The sequence below is a fragment of the Corvus cornix genome, chromosome 1 (genome assembly GCF_000738735.6).
Source record: "Corvus cornix cornix isolate S_Up_H32 chromosome 1, ASM73873v5, whole genome shotgun sequence".
Classification (NCBI taxonomy): domain Eukaryota; kingdom Metazoa; phylum Chordata; class Aves; order Passeriformes; family Corvidae; genus Corvus; species Corvus cornix.
Window position 1 is genome coordinate 45,904,785 of NC_046332.1, and position 22,064 is coordinate 45,926,848.

At 38.2% G+C, this 22,064-nt stretch overlaps 1 protein-coding gene across 6 annotated transcripts in view; it reads left to right on the forward strand.

Annotated features, from left to right (window-relative positions):
* The window catches only part of SGCG (sarcoglycan gamma), a 110,239-nt gene that overhangs the window by 78,853 nt on the left and 9,322 nt on the right, over window positions 1-22,064 (forward strand). For all 6 annotated transcript variants that reach the window (XM_039565319.1, XM_039565297.1, XM_039565312.1 and 3 more), the window contains 2 exons: window positions 3,318-3,437; window positions 11,080-11,152. In XM_039565319.1, coding sequence (XP_039421253.1) covers window positions 3,318-3,437; window positions 11,080-11,152 — 193 coding nt within the window. The remainder of the gene's footprint in view (window positions 1-3,317; window positions 3,438-11,079; window positions 11,153-22,064) is intronic.

Here is a 22,064-nt window from a genome sequence, read left to right on the forward strand (position 1 = left end):
GTAGGAGTATTACATTTTTAATACACTTTTAATGAGATCTTATTTTAAGTAAGGTGCTTTAGCTTAATAAAAATTAACTAAAAAAGGAAATTGCATAGGAATACCCCAAGGCACTGAGGATTTTGGTTTATACCCAATACTTCAATGATTCTGGGTGGTAGGAGAAGAGCAAAGCATACAGAGTAGCTGACAGCCATAGGTTAATCGGAAATGACGGATAAGAAAAAAGAGTAAGAAAATAAAAGATATTAAATTACTTAATGATAGACATAAATTCAGTGTTGGAAAGCCTTTTCTTCTGCAAGATCTAAAGACACACTAAAAATGCTTAGTATTTGGCAGAACTAACTATTTGAAGAATCTGCCTGTTCTTAACATGTAGGCAGACTTCAAATTTCAGACTCCCCAAATTTAATTGGCATTAAGCATTTGTGGATATTTATTTTATGGCAGGCCCTGTTTTTGACAGAGGATCCTTTGCTGTCTGGTACATCTATATTTGTATTGGCCTGGAATTCAAAGGCAGGGTAGCAGTAGAAAGCAGTTTATTAAAATGCTTTTCAACTGAAATGGAGTCACTGAACAGAAGACCTTTCTTCCCTGGAAAAACTCTAGGGAAGTAAAGAGTGAGGAGGACAAATTGAAAGGAAGACTGTTTACCAGTATGTCAGTTCTTTTTGGAAAAAAACCCTCATCATTTAGAGCAGCATCCTCAGTGTCAAGAGGTGAATGCGATGTGAAGATCTTACGAGGTCTGCTTCAGGGCTGCACCTTAAAGGAGGAAACGTACAGAAGCAGTGGGCAGGAATCAGCCTGATTAGCAAGAATAACCCATTGACGTGGAAATTTGTGTGACACATCTGGCAGCAAGCAGAAAACAAACACTTTCTATAACCTGCATTCAGTCAGCTTGCATTTTTAATCATAGGATTTTATCAGCAAATGTGATTATATAGTATTAGTTGACTTACATGTGGTTAATATACTAGGGTGGTAAACAAAACACATTTAGGCATTAGGAGATTAAACTTTCAGATATTGAGTTTGGCTGCTGTTTGTGAGTTGAAAATTAATCTCACTGGGTTTACATTACAATTAGTGTTACTGCAATATAGCTCATTTATGTGTATTGTGGAATACAATTAAGAGAAATTAATGGCTACTTTTCATTACATAAACTTACTTCCATTTATGAAAAAGCCTATTATTCCTTTTTGAAGCTTGTTCCACATATACTGAGATGTCTCATCTCTAGCATGAATAACACATGTGCTTGAATTTTGTTTACCCTAGCATTCCCTCTTAAGATTTAAAATACATCAATTATTTTCCATACCATTCTCTGATAATGAAGATTATCTATAAGACGATCCTCTTCCCATGTTACTGGGGCACTTTTGTTAAGGAAACTGTGGACCTAAAGATTTTTGTTAAAGATTTATTTAAGTGTGCAAGGCCCAGGATCTAACAATCTGGATGCAAACCCAGCGTGGGCAAGGCCATGAGTTGTACTTTCAGAGAGAGACAAGTTAAAGTACCTTCGGAAAGTGTAAAATGTTCAGTGAGTGCTCTCACAGTGCTTGCACAGTATTTCCTTAATTAAGCTAGCTTTAAAAATCATGGGGTTGGATGAATGGGAAGGGTGAGGGGGACCTGCAACACGAGTAAAGTTGATAACATCCATTTGACTCAGGCCTTTGATTTGTTTGAATACACAAGGATCTAGCTACACTACATAAATGGCCAGTTTCATTACTGCTGCTGGGCACAAACAGGAACAATCAATCACTGAACCATAAAAAGGCCCAGGTTGGAAGGGACCTTAAATAAAACCTTAACCGAGATTTTCTAGGAAACCATTGACAGGGATCCATCCTTGCCTCACTTACCCAGAACTGTTTCTTTTGCTGTAAAAAATAAAACAAAAAAACACAACCAAAAAAGAAAACCAAAACAAAAAAAATACTGTTTAAGAGCTTTTCACTTGATGAAGATATTTTCTGATCTCACTTTTTGCAGCATACTTCTCAGAAATAAGGTTGTGGGCTTCAGAATAGCTTTAGAGAAGAGCCAAATTGGGATCCATAAGGCTGTGCTTGGGTGCACATGTGCAGCAGACCATAACATAATGCAGAGCTCAGCCCTCTATCCGGACCATTTTTGGGTACAATCAATATTGGGGTTTATGCCTTAAAATTGTTGCACTAGTTTAGGACATTATGGCTTCTCTAAGTCTTTCTGTGTTCAGTGGGCAGTTAAAAGCAATGCTTTGCATCTGCTGAGTGAAGCAATAAGTGATTTGGATGGAGCCTTATGGTGTGCTTCTCTCATACCAGCTACCAACCAGACTTTGTGAAATACCTGCATGTATTTCTTAGCAGTCTCAGTGTCACCTAATGCCCCTTTAACATAAGATCTAAAAAAAAATAAAAATCACTATTTCTTTTGAGAATTACTGTCTGGAATATATTTAACATTTATGGGAGCAGACATGGTAAAACAGGTTCTTAATGGGAAGGAAGCAGTTCAGTGCCTCTTGGTCCCATGGATAGTCTGTGAAATATATTTATTAAAAATTGCTGAAAAGGAGTCTTAACTGCTTTGACCATTCTCTGTAATTTTAATTCTGAATATAGATTCATGGTGACAACTCTGTGTAATAGATATTCAGGCTAGATGTGGTATGAATTTTAATTGATCAGGTTGTTAGAGAGGGAATATTAACGGTTTGATTTTTATCTACTTACCAAGCCAATACCGTAAAACAGGATGTTTAGTGAATTTAGGATCTGGAAGTATGCAAAGATTCTCTTGCTCACAATTAGTTTTCATTTTTGGAGTACTAGAATCAGTTGCAAATATTCTTGTAGCTTCCTGAAACCCTTATGAACATGATCAGTAACTTTTGTTAGATATGTGGAGCCAAACTGGCATCTGTTATGAAGAGCTGAGGTCCTGCTTTTACATGGGAGGTTTGTAATTTTAAAGCATTTGAGCCTCCCTAATGAAAAGGGATGATGCTGCAAAGACTTTGATAATTAGTTTCTGTTTCAAAAAAAAAAAAAAAAAAAAAAAGGAGAAGATGGATTCATTCTGATCAAAGCAGTTTCAACACCAAGAACATGAATGTCATAAATGTTTTTCTGGATCAATTCGTGTGGGATTTCCTAGATTTCCTGGAAACCCAACTATAAAGGAAGACTCCAGGCACAGTTTTGAACAACAAAATTAAGACACCAATTAAAATTATTAATAATTTATATAGAAAATTGAAGAAAGATGATGTAATTATTCCATTATTCTACTGTGCTTTGCAGGTCCTAAAATGGTAGAATTCCACAGTCAGCAATTTCAGATCAACTCAAAGGATGGAAAGCCACTTTTTACAGTGGATGAAAATGAAGTTGTAGTTGGCACAGATAAGCTTCGAGTCACAGGTTTGTAATGGTTTAAGAAATGTTCAAATAATACCCATATGAAAAGCACAATAAAAATGGCATTTTTAAATATGTTATTATGTGTGAATGCAAGTTCTGGTTTTACCTCATTAGGAAACAGAAATATGAAGGCAATCTGACCTTTTTGAATAAATAATCAGTAAGAACTTCTAACACAAAATAATACTTTTATATATATATATATATAAATATAAATATATATATATATATATAATCTAAATATTTCTATATATGTGTGTTTTATTTTAAAGCTATTAGTAACTGGAACTGTACTGGTGCATCCTTTTCTGAATTATTCAGTGTTTCCAGTGCACACTGTCTGAGGCTGAAAAAATTCTAGATATTCCATTCTGAGTAGTAATGAGTCTGATTTGTGAAAACTTCAGGCTCTCTGGTATTTTTATATGGTTTTATCTTTCAAAGTGAAAGCTACTGTATTTCTGTTCTGTGAGTAGCACATATGTCACAGGATGATATTTGTAGTATATTTTAAATGTCATCTGTCAAGATACAAGTTCGTCTTAGGCTATTTCTGCAAATCACTGAAGTACTCATTTACAAAATAATACGTCAGAATTATCACATGAAAAGCTACTTCCTTCCATATGACCCGATAAAGTCAGCCTTCATTTTCTAGGTGTAAGGTTGCATTAAAATAGATACATCAGGGCATGATTTCTCTTTGAGCAGAAGAATCCATCAAAGGAAATACTGAAATTATTCTGTAACTTGTTTTCAATTAATTTTTAAATACCTTGTACCTGATTGCAACTGTCATGTTTGACCTTTGCTAATTAGCGGTCCTCTGAAATCTTGAGGTCTTCATTTTAATGAATAGATTCATATTATTTCACTGTCAAAGCTATAAATGTGGTAGTAACTATACAATTAGTGTTTCAAATCCAGAGTTAAGTTATAATAATTGTGTTGATACATTTTGTTTACGCCTGAGGGTCTTATCTTAAGGGTTTTTTTACTTTTTAACCTAATTGAAATTACAACTTTGTTTAACCAGGAAACCATATCAAATAATTATTGTTTGCCCAAGGGATGCTAAACTTTAATAGAAAAGCATGTTTAACAAAGATATGAAAAACTGCATAATTGTTAACTGATTTGGAAAAGGTCTATCTCTGCTCAAAGTAAGTAAAAATCATTCATACACGAGTTGAAATTGTTATGCTAATATTAAGGACTCACTCATCCAATATTAATCTTTACAGTGCATTGATAATTATTTACTTCAGCAGATACTGTAGTAAGACACATTGCCTGTTTCTTTTCTAACACTAGTAAAATCCAAAGCAAATACATTAAAGTCAGTGAGGTTATTTCAGTGTAAAATTAATGCGAGAGAGATTCATGCCTACTTTGCTTCAAATTAATTTATTAAAATTGTGATTTAAGTGATACTATTAGCATGAAGGATAAATTATTGTGATTTAAATGATACTATTAGCATGAAGGATAAATGAGTAATACTTTGCATACTGAGATTATTTTTAAACATTTTAGATAGAGAACAAGATCAACGTGAAATAAATTTTTTTAAGTTCATACCATAAAAAACATGATCCTGGGCTTAAAATACACAAAGAACATTTTGCAGTTTTTTATGTACAGTGTAGCGAACTATTTGATTTTACTTCTCCTTATTTATGTGGATTATGAAAAGCTCAGTAATGATTTTTAAGAAAACCTGACGGTTTTCAAATAAAATATAATACAGCAGAGAGCAAATGTCTATGATTTAGGATATTTCAGGACAAAGGAAAAAGTCTAAGGGTAATGTAATCCAATCCAACACCTTAAGAATTGCCATTTTCCTACAATTAATATGTTTCAACTGATGCTATTTCAGTCAGACCTTCTCTGGCCCACATGTAGAATAGAACAGTGCAAATGAAGGAAGAGCAAATGCCTGGGGAAAGCCCCCACCAGGAACGTGCCTCCGATACCCCGCTGAGTCACTGACAGGTCTGGGTGCCAACACTGCCCTGAAGCACGGGGAGACACCGGCACCTGCCCTGGGCAGAGCTCTTGTGCCCACAAATGCTGTTCTCTGCTTTGGGGAGAGCTCCAGGGCTTGTCATCTCCCTTGGATAGAGTGGATAGCAGCTGAGCTGGCATGCTCAGACATTAACATCCAGCTGTGTGTGAAACACCTTGGGGTGTATGAGACACCTCATGATATCACTTTATCTCCAAGAGATGCTTCCTGTGATCGTGACAGCTGGAGGCCAGGCAGGATGCACAAGGGTATTCCAGATGACAGTAAGTACAGATGATTAGGCAACAAAATACTGCCTCTGGCTCATCTGAGCCATCTACATCACAGAATCATTTAAGTGTATGAAACTAAAGCTTGGCTTAACCCTTTGTGACAATTACTGCTCCTGAAGGACCATGGGCTCCAACTACATCCTCTAATATTATTTCAGTAAGGACCTGCATTTTGCAGACATTTATTATGTTGCTGTGGATGTACTGAACATCCGTGTTTTGTTCTGGGAGGGTTTTGTACATTCAGCTGGCACTGGGGACAGAGAAACCACCTTGTAACTGTATTGGCTGTCAAAGAGCCAATTGCTTTATAACGTCATGGCAGGCTCACAGAAACATGGAATTGTAAAGGTTAGAGAAGATCTCTTAAGATCAAGTCCAACCATTAACCTAACCCTATGTTCACCACTAAACCACATCCCCAAGTGCCACATCTACACCTTCTTTTACCTTAAAGAAAAGCTGGCAGGGCAGAGAGGATCAGTATTTTTATGGAGAAGCGTATTTGTATCACCTTTTATCCAGTTTACTACTTGTCCTTCTGCTTGTTTGTCTTTTATAAAAATCCCCTGAAGTATTTGCTGAGTATTGTCTGTGATTTTCTAGTGCTCTGTTCCGTGCAAAGGTTTTCAGTTTGCGTAGCTAATGCTGAAGCACAGTGTGACAGTGTGTGTTTAATTTAAACACTTCTGCTCAGAAGGCAGGTTAAGTAGGAGGCAGTTTGAGGGTATGAGTAAACATTCTGTTAGACTCTGAGGAGGCAAATGGTCCTTGCCTGATAGGGTGCGTGAGGTGTTAATGAATCTTGCTGACTTCAATCCTCTCATTAAGAAAATGAGTATCTTGTTCTTGTGTATTTTAGGATTAGATTACAATATCTTAATAAACAGTAGCCAAAAAAATAGTAAATATAGTAATAGTCTGTTGCAGTGGGGATCCTGCAACACACATATATCAAACCAGGAGTCCCGTGGAAAGGAAATATATATGGACAGACAGATTCTTGCTAGATGTTTCAGAGATGTTTATTTCTCCAGCCGCATGGCCGGGGCTCTGCTGAGGAACTGTTCCAGTCACGGGACCAAGGGTCCTTCTGCCCGCGCAGGGAACACAAACCAACCAATGGGAACGAGGCTGAGCAGGGACAGGGAAGCCCCGGTGTCTGTGCCCTCAGGGCCCCTCTGCCAGGGCTACACGGCAGGGGAGGGACCCCAACACCTCACCCGTTTTATTTTAATAAAAGGAGAATGAAAACAACTGGATAAACATAACAAGAACAGTTTTAAGACAAAACAAGCCACCCTCCTGAGTCTTTAAATGTCCAATCAGATTCTGTGGAACATCTTAGGGCTGACAGAAGGGAGACAGGACTCTCTGAGCATGCTTTGTGGGGAAACTGAGGCAGGAGAGGGTTTAACTTCTTCCCTCCCCCTTTTCATCCCCCACTCGGCATTGGAAAGGGATTTTTGGGGAAACAATTGGCAAAAGCATGGTTTTGTGAGGGAAACCATGGATGAAAAAATGGATTGGGAATACACTGGGGGTAATAGGACATAGGGTAAAAGGGAAAGGTGGGATTAGGAAAGGGAGACTGTAGGGAGGGCTTACAATGGAGATATTGTCTAACATGACTACGATTTTTTGCATATATACTGCCTTTTACAGGAACACCATCAGGCCCAGTGACCTGCGATGCTTGTAACCCTTTTCTCCCTAGAACAATTTTGAATTCCACGACTTCTCCATCTCCCAAGCTTGGGATGCATTTTTCAGGGTTATTCTTTTTAATAGCAGTTCTATGCACGAATATGTCTTGCTGGTTGTCACACCTTGTTATAAAACCATAATTTTGCTTAACATTATACCATTTTACTATCCCTAAGATCTTAGTTACTATGATCTTTTCCTTTTTCCGAGTGGCTGCTGTTTTCTGTCTCGCTGCGTCTTTGCTCTCTCTTTTGGTCGCTCCCGTGTTGGAATTGTCAGGGGCTGCTGGTGCCTGCGTGCTCTTCCCGGGGTTGCGTTCGGGGCTGCGCGGGCCGGCCCGGGCCGCGCCGCTCAGTTCTCCGCGCGTCGCCTCCTCTGGTCGCAGCTTCGCTGCCGATGCCGGGTGCTGCACCCACATCTCGGCCGGGCCCCTGGGCGACGACTCCCCCGCGCTCCGCTCCAGCGCGCGTCTCGGCTGGGCGCGGCTCCGTTCCACCGCCGCTGCCGCCCGCCGCCGCCCGCGCGCCGCCCCTCTCGGGCGTTCACGGGGCTCGCTCCACCACGCGCTGTGCTGGGCCGTGCGGGCACCGCCGGGCCCCGCCGCTCCCGCCGCGCCTCGCTCCGCCACCGACACTGCGGCTCGCGTGGGCCTCCGCCCGCGCGCGGGAACTGCCTCGCTGCTGCTCGCAGAGCGCTCGGTGCACGTGGCCTGGGCCGCACGGACCCTGCGCCAGGCTTCCCTTCGCCAGGACACAGCTGACATTGCTCAACAGTCTCGGTAACTAAATAATATTCACGAAAATATTCTTCCATCGGCATATATTTTGACTCCTGTATTAACTGTGTCCAAACGGTTTTCCAAAAGCCCTTCGTAAGAATTAAATCCCAAGAAACATAGAAAAAGTTCTTAAACAACCATGCCAGGAAGTGTTTCAGTTCTTTCTGAGCTTGAATCAAGCTAAAATTTACAAATCGTTGTTCAAGAATCATTTTAAGATAAATGTCCATATGCGGCTCTGAGAGCCAAGAGTCTTCCCACGGTTCCTCCATAGTTTAGATATGGAATAGCAAAGCAAAACCAAGAAGAGGAATCCAAAGTTTCCAGGGTTTACTCACACAAATCAGTCACTTGGGGATCGGGGATCGTTCTGCTCTCAATTCTCCACCATTTGTTGCAGTGGGGATCCTGCAACACGCATATATCAAACCAGGAGTCCCGTGGAAAGGAAATATATATGGACAGACAGATTCTTGATAGCTGTTTCAGAGAGATGTTTATTCCTCCAGCCGCATGGCCGGAGCTCTGCCGAGGAACTGTTCCAGTCACGGGACCAAGGGTCCTTCTGCTCGCGCAGGGAACACAAACCAACCAATGGGAACGAGGCTGAGCAGGGGCAGGGAAACCCCGTGTCTGTGCCCTCAGGGCCCCTCTCCCAGGGCTCCATGGCAGGGGAGGGACCCCAACAATAGTCATATCACAGTTAAAAAGATAAAGTAGGAAATGAAGACAAGAAATCAATTTAGGGCCATTTTCCAAAAAAAAAGTTGCCCTGAGAGTTTTTTTCTGAGTGGCATACTGTTATTAACACTGTTTGATGAAGAAGTTTTCCTCACATAAAGGCAAGGTTTTACTCTTGCTTAGAGGTGACAGCTCTAGAATATGGAAATAAGCCTTTTCATTCCATTTTACACCACCTGCCCACTGCTGCCCAGAACATTAACACTGATGTTTCCTGTTCTCTTCCTTCCATTAGCCCCTATTTCCATGAAACTGATACATTCTCTGTTATCACTTACTTGTATTTATGGAATCATGGAATCATAGAATCATTTAGGTTGGAAAAGACCTCTAAGATCACCAAGATGAACCATTAACACAGCACTGCCAACTCCACCACTAAAACATGTCCCAAAGTGCCACATCTGCACTTTTGACATATCAGGATATCCCTGCAAAATATCTTAGTTGTACCAAATCAGCATTTTCTGATAAACATTTTTAATTCCTTAAGGTGCAGAATAATCTTAATGTTAATGAAAATGAACTTAAAATTAAATGTTAATGCAGCAGGGTTAAAGCTCTGTCTGAATTAATAAATTTTAAATTTTCCAGTATTATATTCATGCCAGTTTATAATTTACAGAAAGATTAATTAATTTTAATTGATGGGGAGGGTATCAACAGCTAAATAAAATTTAAATACAAGCTTAGTAAATCAGTGATTCCTTAAAGTGCTGAAGTGGTTTAATATGGTAATTCTTACATCTTGGGTACTTCTCTTCCATCTAAGACAAGGAGATTTCATTCTAAGGAATCATGATTTCAGCTAAAACTCTTCTGAAAAATCTGCACATTTCATACTTTCTCAGGACATCCTGAGAATTTTCCTGCAGCCCTCATGAAATGGCAGTCTTTCTTTCAGTTTTCTCAGCAATGTATTCATTTTTAATGTTTTTTCTTTATTTCACTTTTTTTTTTTACCGTGTTCTCTGAGGCTGCTCCAACCAATCTTTTATTCTCTTTTTCCTTTTGTACCACATTTAATATTCTAGTACCACATCTATACTATCTACACCATGCTTTCTAATCATCCATTGCCATTCTCTGTCTAGACAGAGCCGAAATCCCTAACTTAGGGCTTTTTACAACCTAGAATTCTTTCCAGAGGGTAACAGCATAAAGAGCAGCCAGACAAGCCACCTTGACTAATATCCTATTAAAATATATTGCCTTGCTACATATGTACCAGGAAAGTGCTCACATATGTGAATTCTCAAAGCCAGAGAAGACCTCTCAACCTAAGACCTCTCCATTTTTTGATGAGTACATTCATAAAGCCAAGGAACAGAAGTTGAGAGGCCCCACCCTTGCTGTAGATGGTGGTGTTCAGCTGCTTTTTTGAGCCGTCTCTGTTGCTGAGGGGCTTTTGTCCTACATCAGCCAATTTCCTGATCCTAGTGGAGCTTAGGTGGGAGGTGGTCACTGGACTGGCGATACTGCAATAATGCTGATATTCAGGAGAGCAGAAACGGAGGTCCTTGGAAGATCTTCCAACAGGGAGGCTCCTGGTGAGGCTGGGTGCCCACTGTTTCTTCCTCTTTGGAATGAAACTACTCGTATTTCAAGAGGTAAACTGTCTGATCCCATATTCAGCAAGTCTGCCTATAAATAGGGGAAAATCTTTGATAAAGCTGTATGACAGAAGTTGTGATATGCATGGAACTGTCTAAAATAAATATAATTATTTAGGACTAGTATTTGCAAAGGTTTTGTGGAATTTTAATTAGCTCTATTAATTGTAATGAAAGTTACATTGTATAAATCTTATTTACTTATTTTTTTGTCCCAAATAGTTCAAAATTTCTCTGTCTTCAGACTTTTTAAATTTAGTTTTAAGAGTTTACAGCTGTCGTTACTTCTGTATTGTATTGTTCCAATCAATACCATAATGGTGATAATGTAGCTATATTTCAAGTGTCTTATAATTCTTAACATATGTTTTCTTATCTTGACTTCTAATATCAAAGTGGCCATATTAAACAAAAATCCCTCTTGCTATTTTCTTGTTATATTTGAATTATTACAGTATTTTTCTTCTGGGTGTTTTTTGTTGTTGTTGTTTTTTTGCAGGGCCTGAAGGAGCACTTTTTGAACATTCTGTAGAAACACCACTTGTGAAAGCAGAAGCTTTTAAACAGCTTAGGTAAGAATTTCTGCATAAATCTAATAAGTAAATGTTAATAAATACTCACATTTTTCAAACACATGATTTTCATCACGGAATTACTGATACCTTTTTTTTCTGGTTTATGTGACAAGTTACTATTTTGAAGGAAAATCATATATATTGTTCTGCAATTCTGAAATACGTTATCAATTATTTATTGCTGATGGTGAATATATTTAAAACCACTGTGGAAAGATATTCTATAAACTTCTATTTTTGGGTTTTTAAACACTTTGAAATATGACTTTTTCTACTGTGTTACAATACAAGTTGCTTGTCTGCAGTAGGTCATCAATGTGTAATTAGTCAAGATTTTTGAAAACTAGTATCAATCTGAGGAAGCAGACTAAGAAGGAAAACATGGAAATGTATGAAGCTCTGTAATATGACTAAAAAGCAGTTTGGGCTGAGAAAATCATTATTATGTACTTTGTATTCAGAGCTCCTTAATTCTGGGATTGCATTTTTTTGTGCATTATTCTGTTTAATTTCGAATATCCCAAATTAGTTTATAATGTGCTGGTTATGGTGAGGTAATAAACTCAAATTATATTCTCTTCATGAACATGTTATCTTTGATTTTATAAGCCAGTTCAAAGAAAGACTTGAAATGAAAGAGGGTCTCTCTAACCATTGTATTTCTGTCCTTTCATACCTTGGCAGTTTGCTACTTTCTGTCATAATTTCTTTTCTTAGTTTTTCTCTCCAATAGGGATAGCTACTAGAGAGTAGTGGAAGATGATGAAAGCTTTCAAAAACACTCTCTACCTTTCTGACTGAATTTTCAAATTGAGGATGACAAATGAGAGGGAGACTGTTAGGATAATTATTTTGATTTTCTTGTTTATATTTAAGATTTACTTGCAGTAAAATACCTTGTGCTTGCATTTGAAGACAGTGTGAGCTCAAGGCATTATTTTTTACATGTAGATTCCACTTTCAAAAATGTGTTTCTTCTGTTATGGTAGAATTTGAATGTGACAGACTTTGACCAATATTCTGCATTATAAGTGTACATTGTCTGGTTTTGTAGGAAGTGGATTTATTATGTTGGAAATTTGTCATTTTCTGTGATTATCTAGACTTTAGTGAAGTAGGAAATCTAATTTCTTAATTGCAAATTTCTCTGCAAATTTTGATTGGATACATATGTATTATTTTCTATGGTTGTTACTTTGCTTCAAATGCATAATCAATTAATATTTTAATAGGCTTAAAGCTGATAGTTTTATTCTACATCTGTTATGCTCTGTTACATTTTAAGTTCTTATTCGCACTTCTGTTTAACAAGTTATGATGTTTCTGACTACATACAACTATTGTTAGTACAATTTTTCTACCTGTTTTTGAAATAGGATAACATTGGAAGGAAAACACTGAGCTTAATTCAAAGTGTTCATAGAGTTCTCCTCCATGGATGAGTTTACCTCACAGCTTACCTCTTTAGTGATTTTTACCATGTCAACTATAAACACACGTTTTGAGCTAGAGTGTTGCTATGTGTTAGCAGAGCTCAAATGTAATACATAAAATCCCACTCAGTTCTGTCTTCAATTAACTTAAAATAGTGGGAAACACAAACTTTTCCAGAATTAACAGAATGTTTGCTAAACATAATTTACAAATTATTGTAAAATCGGGGAAGTAGCTACCTGGCCACCGACACACTTGTGTCTGTTGTTAGTATTTGACATGAATCCAGCTGCTAAACACCTGTGCTAGAAAATGAGTTAGCTTAATCCTAAGAAAACTGATTGTCAGCGCACGAGGCTATGCAATGTACACACCACTCACTTGTGCCATCATAGAATAGCTTGGGCTGGAAGGGACCTTAAGGATCATCGGGTTACAACCCTCCCTGCCATGGGTACCTCCCCTTAGAGCAGGTTGCTCAGAGCCCCACCCAGCCTGGCCTTGGACACCTCCACCATCCACAGCTTCTCTGGGCATCCTGTTCCAGTGCCTCACTATCCTCACAGTAAAGAATTTCTTCCCAATATCCAATCTGAATCTTTCCTCCCTGTTCTATCACTACAGGCCCTTGTAAAATGTCCCTCTCCTCTCTCCTGTCCTGGCAGGCCTTTACCAGAGCAGTTCAGAATGCCTCAGTCCTTTAATTTTATTTTTTTTCTGTTATAATCAGTGTCAAGTTTGAAAGCAGAGATAGCAACGATTTAATTTTTTCATTAAGAGCTTCTGGGGAAGGTTAAGACGGAAATGCAGTGGTCTGCAGTGCAGATGGCAAGTGTAGTTGTAGGCAGACAAGACCATTTCGTCAAGCTGGAAAAAGGTTACTTTCAAGGGTAATCTTAAATTTCAGCGTAAACAAAATTCATGCACTCTGTTGTGGAAAATCTCGGACAAGTTTACCAAAAAACTGATATTTTGTAATGCTTCATAAATACTCTGTTTCATTCCACACTGTTAAATACAGGAACCTGCCCACTGGAAAGCACTTCAGTATGAAAATTTAAAATGCAATTTTAGAAGCCTTTCCAGATGAGGGTAGTGAGTATAGAGTTATAGGTAATGTAACATATTTGCTTACCTTGAGCCTTATCTCCACACTTTACTATTAATCTTCTCCTATTTTTCCTCTGTTTTTCCTTCAGTGGTTTGTGCTGTGCCATGTGGATGTGATATGCTGGGTAACTGTGTTATAAAGTGCCATGGTCTGCAGCATTAAATGTGGGGAATAGTATTTCGAGAAACCCCATCCACTGCGAATGGAGTTGCAGGTTTCAAGGAGCTGACTGGAAAGCTGTTAATGCTTGTAACTTTTCAGCTTGTTTCATGTGAAGGGGGCCACATTCCTTCTCTGTCATTCAGATTTAGGGCAGGATTTCAAACAAAGCTGACACAAATGGCCTCTGAATTGCACATTCTGCTGGCTTTCTTGTCCAAATGCCGAACTTTCAGAGAGACTGCTTTTCTGGAAACAAAGGGATATATGTCTTGGAACATGTCTTTTTATAGCTAAGTTATGGAGACAGAGCAATGGAATTATACTGTGGTCAGTAACTGTCTTTTCATTTGTAATTTGAAGGAAAATTATAGTCCTTTTCAGTCTAAAAGATCAAATTTATGACTCACTCATAAAGAAAAGGAGATGTGCTTGCACTTAGCTAGGAAGAATTAAAACAACAAAATCTGTATTTCATTATTGTAGCTTTCCTAAGCTTAAAATAATATTGCCTATTTTTTAATTCCTTTAATGGAGTTCTTATATCTACATAAGATACTTAGTTTTCATTTACAAAATTTTTTAAGACTTTAGGACCCAGTGGACACCTAAAAACAGGGCCTTGCATGTAACAAGTGTCCAACAAACATCTCAAACACTTGTTTACACTCAACAGGGAGATTTGGATATATCCAGGAAATACCCTTCTCAGACAAATATCACTGGAGGAGGCACTTGGTTGAAACAGCCAATTGTCATTAGTGAGAAATATGTCAGTGATTGCCACAATCCAGGTCTTCATTCCTGCCAAGCTATTTTGTAGCCTTTCCATAGCTCTTCATGAGGCCTTGTACTTCCATGTGTATTTGGCACCTTGAGAACTTGCATCAGTCAGGTCTCCTGGGGCTTCCCAAGAATTTGTTTAGCTGACACCTATAACTAGATCACAGCAAAGTTTTAATGGAAAACAGGTATCTTTATTCCTAGAAAAACCTGAATTTAAACAGAATTAGGAAAGCTCATGTTCAGACACATACCTTGTGATCCAAAATGTAGGTCAAAAATCTGTAGCAGCAACTACTGGAACTATATGATGTAGACAGAGACATTTATAACAATTTCCTAAAAGCCATCTTTTCCCCAGGTTCCTGTTAGGTAATGGAAGTAGCCTCTTCTGATGTTATCCAGAGTTTCATGCCGGCACACGTACCTTTTTATACGCCCTGTTATCAAATAACATTCTCTGTGAAAACTGGTGTCTAAGTTTAGACTTTTTTCCAGTCTGTTGCTAACATATTTTTCTGACAACTTACTTAAGCTTAGAATATCATTTAGCCTATTCCTCTATTCCTCCTAAATTTTGTATCCTTGAATAATGTGCAGTTCATACATAGTTTTGTCATTTTGATACCGTTCGCTTCTTGTGATCTACATGGCTTGTGGTTTTCTAAGGGAAAACAGTGGATCAGCAAAATTCTTTAAATCTCAAAACGATGTTTCTGAGCTGAGCATTTGCATTTCCGAAACTTACAGAAATGTGCTTTACAAGTAGGGCATTTTTCCATTTATCAACTAACTGTGTGCTATGAATAATGAATAGAATACTTATGAATTAGTACTATCTTTGTTCTCATATTTGTCATGTATGGCTGTCTGACAGCCAGCAACTGTGCCTTCTGAGCACAGGTCCTGTGGGAAATCACTTTTAGTACAGACAGCTTGTGGTATTCTGACAGTCCTTCAGCTGAGGGTTTGCATCCAAGTTCAAAATGATCCACATCATTCCACAACTCTTGATTTTGGAAAGCACTATAGCAGGAATGATATCACTGCTCCAGAGAGTCAACTTTTGCCAGAGTATGATTATATAGAGAGATATATGTTACCAGGATATGGGCATGTTTAATGGTTTGTGGGTATATGCTGAAAGTATTTCAGTATTCCCCAGGGAAACAGATGTATTCTAAACAAATGTATAATATTGGTATTAATTAAAACTTTGAATGTGTAATTAAAGAAGCATTGCTTTATATTTAAGTGAAATACCTGTCCAACACTTAAAAGCATAATAAAAGCTTAATAAAAATATTTATTAAAGTATTTACTGGTATGTGACTAACATATTACAGAATATTGATAATTTGAAGGACAATTATATGTTTTTCTAGGTATCTGGTTAGGGTAAATTACTGTACTGATGGTAGGCCTTTCCCTGTCTATATATTCATAATTAACATACACCCTTTAATTTTATGTCTGTTCTGTGGCATCCAATAACTCTACTTATGGCGTTATGGCTTCTACTTCTCTCTGATTCTTTCTGGTCTTATTTTTATCCTTTCCATTCCCCGTTGATAGTATTTTTTTCCTTTTGCAATTGAAGCATTTGCTATGGTTAAACTATGTAATAAGACAGAGAGAAAGCTGGAAACTGAAGTGGGGTTTTATGGCTGTATGAGTAAGAATTATGAAGGAAATCTAGACAAATGTATAGAAGCCAACCAGGGTAAAAACATTTGCCAAATAATTGTTTAATCATATTTGTAATGCTAATGCTTACATGCTAATTGCGTAAAAATGCCATCTAACTAATTGAAGTACAGTCATTTTGATTTGAATTCATTATGTAAATCAAAAGCCCAGTCAGTCAGAAGAGAATGAATTACATAATGGAAGGTAAGACTATGGTTATGATTCAGTGTTTGCAAGCACCTCTGCTCCCTGACTACTGCGATATTTCTACTGCTGTGTAATTTTATGAGCCCTGGCCTTAATTTGCTAGATATAAATTTGCATTCATACACTTTACTGCAATCAGGTTAACAAGGAACACCATCAAATACTGCTTTTGGAAGCTTTAAAGAATTTCTTTCCATTTATCTGATGGACTCAAATGTGTAAAAAGGTGTCGTTTAGAAGGACTGGATAGTACAGGGCATTGTGTTTATCATCTTTTCAGAAGTATTTCTGACTTGAATATTTTAAAAAACTCTATTAGCAAAGTCTTGTGTATGACAACACATCTGGTTGTCTTTTAAGCAGTGATTTTACCTGTAAATATTAATCCTAAAGTGAAAAGAATTTCGCAAGCACTCTCATAAATGGCTTTCATTTGCTGCGGTCATGTGGCTGATGTTCTTCCTAAAGCCTCAATTTTTCAGAGATGTCACTTAACGCATTAAAACCAACAAAAGTTGTTTCTGCTGCTTGTATGGGACAGTCATTTAAGTGTTTTCCATGGCTGCTTATGTCAGTAGCACAAAGAGCAAAGTTGTATTGATTAATGCACCAGTTGAACTGGGTCCCTGACAATGTCAGACTGCTCAGTGAGCTTGCTAAAGTGAAATTGTCGTCAGTGACTACAGCATATTCCACCAGAGCACAAGCCACTGTGAAAACTTCGTTAGTGATTGTCACAGTTTTAGGCACCTTGCAGATGGGCACGTGGAGCCCTGTTTGTAAGCCTGATTGTGCTGTCACTGATACAAGTTGTAATACTGAGTTGAGCTGATCATCCCTTACATTATCTTTAGCCTGCATACTTATCTGCACATGTATCAAGAGAATTGGGGAGGAGGCATGAAACAGGAGACACCCACCATAAGGATGTGGGTGTGGCAAACACTGGAAAAAGAAAAGGAAGCATTTCCTGATAAGAGTAACTTTTCCAAGATGCATTGCACATGTACATCATCACTACTCACTCCTTCCCCTCTCCCTCAGACTGTGTGCACAGTTATGGTACTTCAGCTGTGAGGACTCTGATGACAGTGTGGCACATTCAGCCACTGTACTAACAAATCACAAGAAGGAAAGGGTATGGCCTGCTTTTTGGCAAAGCCTCTTCACTTGAGTGTTTATTTTCGTGGAGAACATGTGAACACTATGAACACTGTGAACAGCGTGCACTGAAGAACTCCACTTACTTGAAATCTTTCTATGCTTCAGCATATTAAATAAAAATTTGCTTAGATACATATAGAAGAAAAGCATGGCAAATTTCAGCCTGGAAGAGAATTTTATGATATTTCTCATAAGGAAAGTGCTTAGCTCATTTTTTACAACAGTGATGCAAATGCTGTTATTATATGAGATTAAAATTTTATCATATAAGATGTTATTTTGTAATATTATTAAAGTAATTTGAAAAAAATAGTCATGCTGGAAACATCTGTGATGTGCCAGATTTAATCACATTCACTGGGGCCTTGGTCATTTTTAATTACCTGGAGAATCAGCACATCATAAAATTGAGGTCATCACAGAGACCTCTTTTGAATTAGCTCTTACCACTCTTCATCACAACTGTCACTCTTGAGAGAAGCTTCTATTTTAATCATATCTCAGTCTTATCTTTAGTCTTCATTCCTTCAACAACTCTGCATTGAGTGACAGTGGGCAAACAGGAAAAAACACCTCAATATTTAAAATGGACAGAGAATTAGTAAACAAATAAGTACTCTGTGATAATCATATCTGTGGGGGTATACTTACAGCTTTTACCGGCTAGGCTGGTAGTTTAATGCCTTAGAAAGCCTCGAGCAGCCTAGAGGGCCAGCACGGGCAATCCAGCATTTCAGTAGCTCTAAAAGCAGCAAAATGGTAGCTGCAAATCCAATACCACCAGCAGAAGCAAAGAGGGAGAAATACAACTCTTAGCTTGCTTAATTTCCCACAATTAGAAGCTTTCAAAGAAACAGAAGCACACAGATGTTCGCAGAAAGAGTTGCAAAGCCAAAAGAGCGCGGGCCCCGCCTTGGTCCTCTCTTTTATTCGGAGAAGGGGAAAGGGGAGGACTGGGGGCAGACCCGGGGTGACCGGCCAGTCAGACACTGCTAAAGAGTTTGAGTCACATTTGGTTTTGCCCGCGCTTGGAACAAAGGGGTTCAGCTTGGGGAGGGGGAGGGGAAGCTCGGGGCAGGCAGCAACACATATCTGCTATGTTTTTTAATACGTTATAAATGTTGTTTTAAATTGCTTTTAGAGCCTTTTCAAAGTGCCATTAAAACTGGGAACTGTTTTATTCTCTTTTTAAGAGAACATATAACTGCATTTGTCCTAGAACTTTGAACGCTTCTTTTATGTTGCTTGCATTAAAAAAAAATCTTTTAACCAAAACCTTGGGAGCTGGAAACATCTGTTATTCAAATCTGGCTTTGTAATTGTGCTTGTGCACAGAGATCCCCCCTAAGCCATAAGCAGTGTTAGTGCCTGCTGTGCTTATGCTGAACAATTCCCTTGAATCCAGAATCTCAGAACTGAGCTTTACTAGAATCATCTGCTGCCACGCATTTCAGATTTACAGCATAAATACAGAACTAATGTGGAACACAGGCTATTTCAAGAAATAAACTGATAAGAATTTTTTGATTTAAATTAAAGGAAAGAAAAATGTGCTGAAGGAAACACCAGCTGACATCTTCAAGAGCGGCAGATACTCCCAACATTTAAGAATGGCACCCAAAAGGAATGGAGTGCCTTGGGGTTCTGCCCTTGATCATTATCCTTGATCATTTTTAGCATAAGACAAAATGAGCTTTAAAAAACCCAGTAGATTTATTTATTTAAAAATCAACTGTGCTTCCTATGCATATGGAGTAGGGCTGAAAACTGAAAACATACAAAAACCTCTTCAGCTGCATGTGCCTAACATTTTTTGTGATTCTTCATTTTTCATAGCTGATGGTTCAGCACACACTCCTGGTTACCATTCAGATCTTGCATATTTAGGCTGCATTCATACGACTGAGTCCAAATCTAGAGGACCTGTGTGTGCCCAGAAAAAGCAGACGCATCTCAGATGCCCATCCAGGTTTAGAATACTTCTCTCTATGCGAGCAAAACCATTCATTCGTTCATTTGTTCATTCGTTCATTTTCACTGAAGTGGAAAGGGATCCTCCCACAAGCCACCTGCACAGAGACTAATATCCCTGGAGCATGCTCCCAGGGGTTTACAACTGTTTGGGCAGATGTTCAGGTGGAATTGATTCAATTCATTTGGACATCTAGGTGCAGATACCTGTACCACATCTCATCACCTTTTGGTGGAAGGCAACAGATACTGTGAGGGCATTTTACAGAGATATCTAAAATAGATTAATTATGCTCTAGCAGTAGCTATTTCTTTATATTAATTTGCAGGATGCACAGGGGATCAACTGCATTTCTTTAGAGGAACTGCGCACTTGCCAACTACTCCATGTTTGGTTAAGGTCTGAAGAAATGAAAATTCATCATAAGAAACAAAGCACTGGGAAGCAAGTGCTGGGAAATGTTCAAATTGCAGAATAAAGCTTTTCCACTTGTAACCCAGTATTTCATAAATTCATCTAAATTCCTAATCATAGTTTGTATAACCATGCAACTAGGATTAGAAAATGCTGCTAATTACTGGCTCTTGTTTGATACCACACATGAGGCAATGAGTCCTTCCAAGCTAATAATTAGCTTGGAGGCCCTGGCAGTGCTATGACTTTTTCTTTTCAGGAAAGTCATGACACCATCATATTTACCTAAAAGAAGTATCCTTTCTTAGTTGGTAAAAATCCATGGTTGTTGTTATACTCACTAAAGACTTGGAGAATTTCAAATACAGTCTAAATGTTTTCATTGCTATTAAGTTTCTGGATCTCTTCTTCCTTCAAAACCTTCTTCGTATCTTCTGCATCAAATTCAGTCTTCTTTTTTATAATAGTCTTGATAATTCTGCATCTGCCTGCCATGTATTTACATTTATATTTATTATCTTCTACAGTTGTTCCCTTGGCTCCTGCAATTCTTGTTTTGAGGATTTTTCTGGTTTTCTATTCTACTCTGCACACTCATCTCCTATGTCTTCCTGTAACTGACTTATTCCTTAAAGCTTATGAATATTCAAATGTGTATCAAGAAAATAACACGATCTCTCTTTTCTTCTAATCTTGGGTCATCAGATTGCCCACAGCCTGAAACACAACAAAGGATGAAAATCTTATATTGTTAGTGCTTTTCTTTCATAGAGTCCTTAACACAGACATCATTAGAGAAACGCAATCCAGTTTCGTTTCCTGGGTCCTGCATCTCTAATGTTGGAATACGTAAAAGTTAGACACCCTGATGCAGCAGTAGGGCAAGTAACAGACTTGACTCCATATCCAAGATCTTTGAGCTATAAGATTTGTAATAAATCCATGGATAAAATCATTTAAATATAGGAATAAATAAGGATAAATGGATTCATTTATCTATGGGAAATTCAACTTACAATAGGATCTGATTAATTATGATTTCATTTTCATACAATTATTGTCTTAATGTAAAAAGCACAGAGTCTATGATCCATTACTGCAGTGGCTCAATATTCTAAAAGGTCGCTATGAGATTGGTTTAACTTTAGAAAATGCATTTCCTATAGGGTGGTTATTTGAGCCTAGTGAGTATTTGTGATCTGATTTCTTGGTTTCTCCATTCCACAATTTTGTCATTTCACTGTGACTCCCCGTCATTCCAGCCAAGCTCAGTAAGCCCAGCTGTGCCGTGTATGATGAAAACCCCTTCCCAAGAGTTGGAAGAAAGGGAAGTATGAAAGTGGTTCAGTGAGGTTTTTTCCCCTCCAGATACAAGAACTCAGCCCTGAAATGGTTGAGTAATGAAGTGCTCGTAGGCCTTACCAACACAGCCCTGTGGGAGGGGAGTCTAATAAACATGAAAGAAGGGATCCTGCTGCAGTATTACACATGCCACACAGAAGTCCTGTACTGCTGTAAGTAATGACTTGCTTGTGCCTCACACATTAGGACTGACTGTCTATGTGCATGAACCTGATTGTCTGGAGAAAGAAGACCAGCAGAAAAAGCAGAGCCTTCTACAGCATTGTGTAGTTATTTCAGGGTAGTTCTCCTGTTATTAAAGTATTTGGGATGTTTCAGTGCATTACAAGGTACATTTCTGTCTATTTTCAGAGGTCAGAGATGTTACAAGCTGTCAGCAAAGCACAGCACATTTTGAGACTTCCCCGAGTGATTGGAGACAAAAGATGGACCTTCCAAAATGACATTTTCATTAATGCATTTAAGCAGTAAGCAGAAGAATCAAGAAAAAAATCTTTAAAAATCTTTAAAAATTTCTTTAAAAGTCAAATTAGAACAAATTGCTGTATCATGTTATAGTCTTTGAGTTACAACACAGGGTCACTGAAGATTTTTTTTAAAAAGCTTCAGAATTC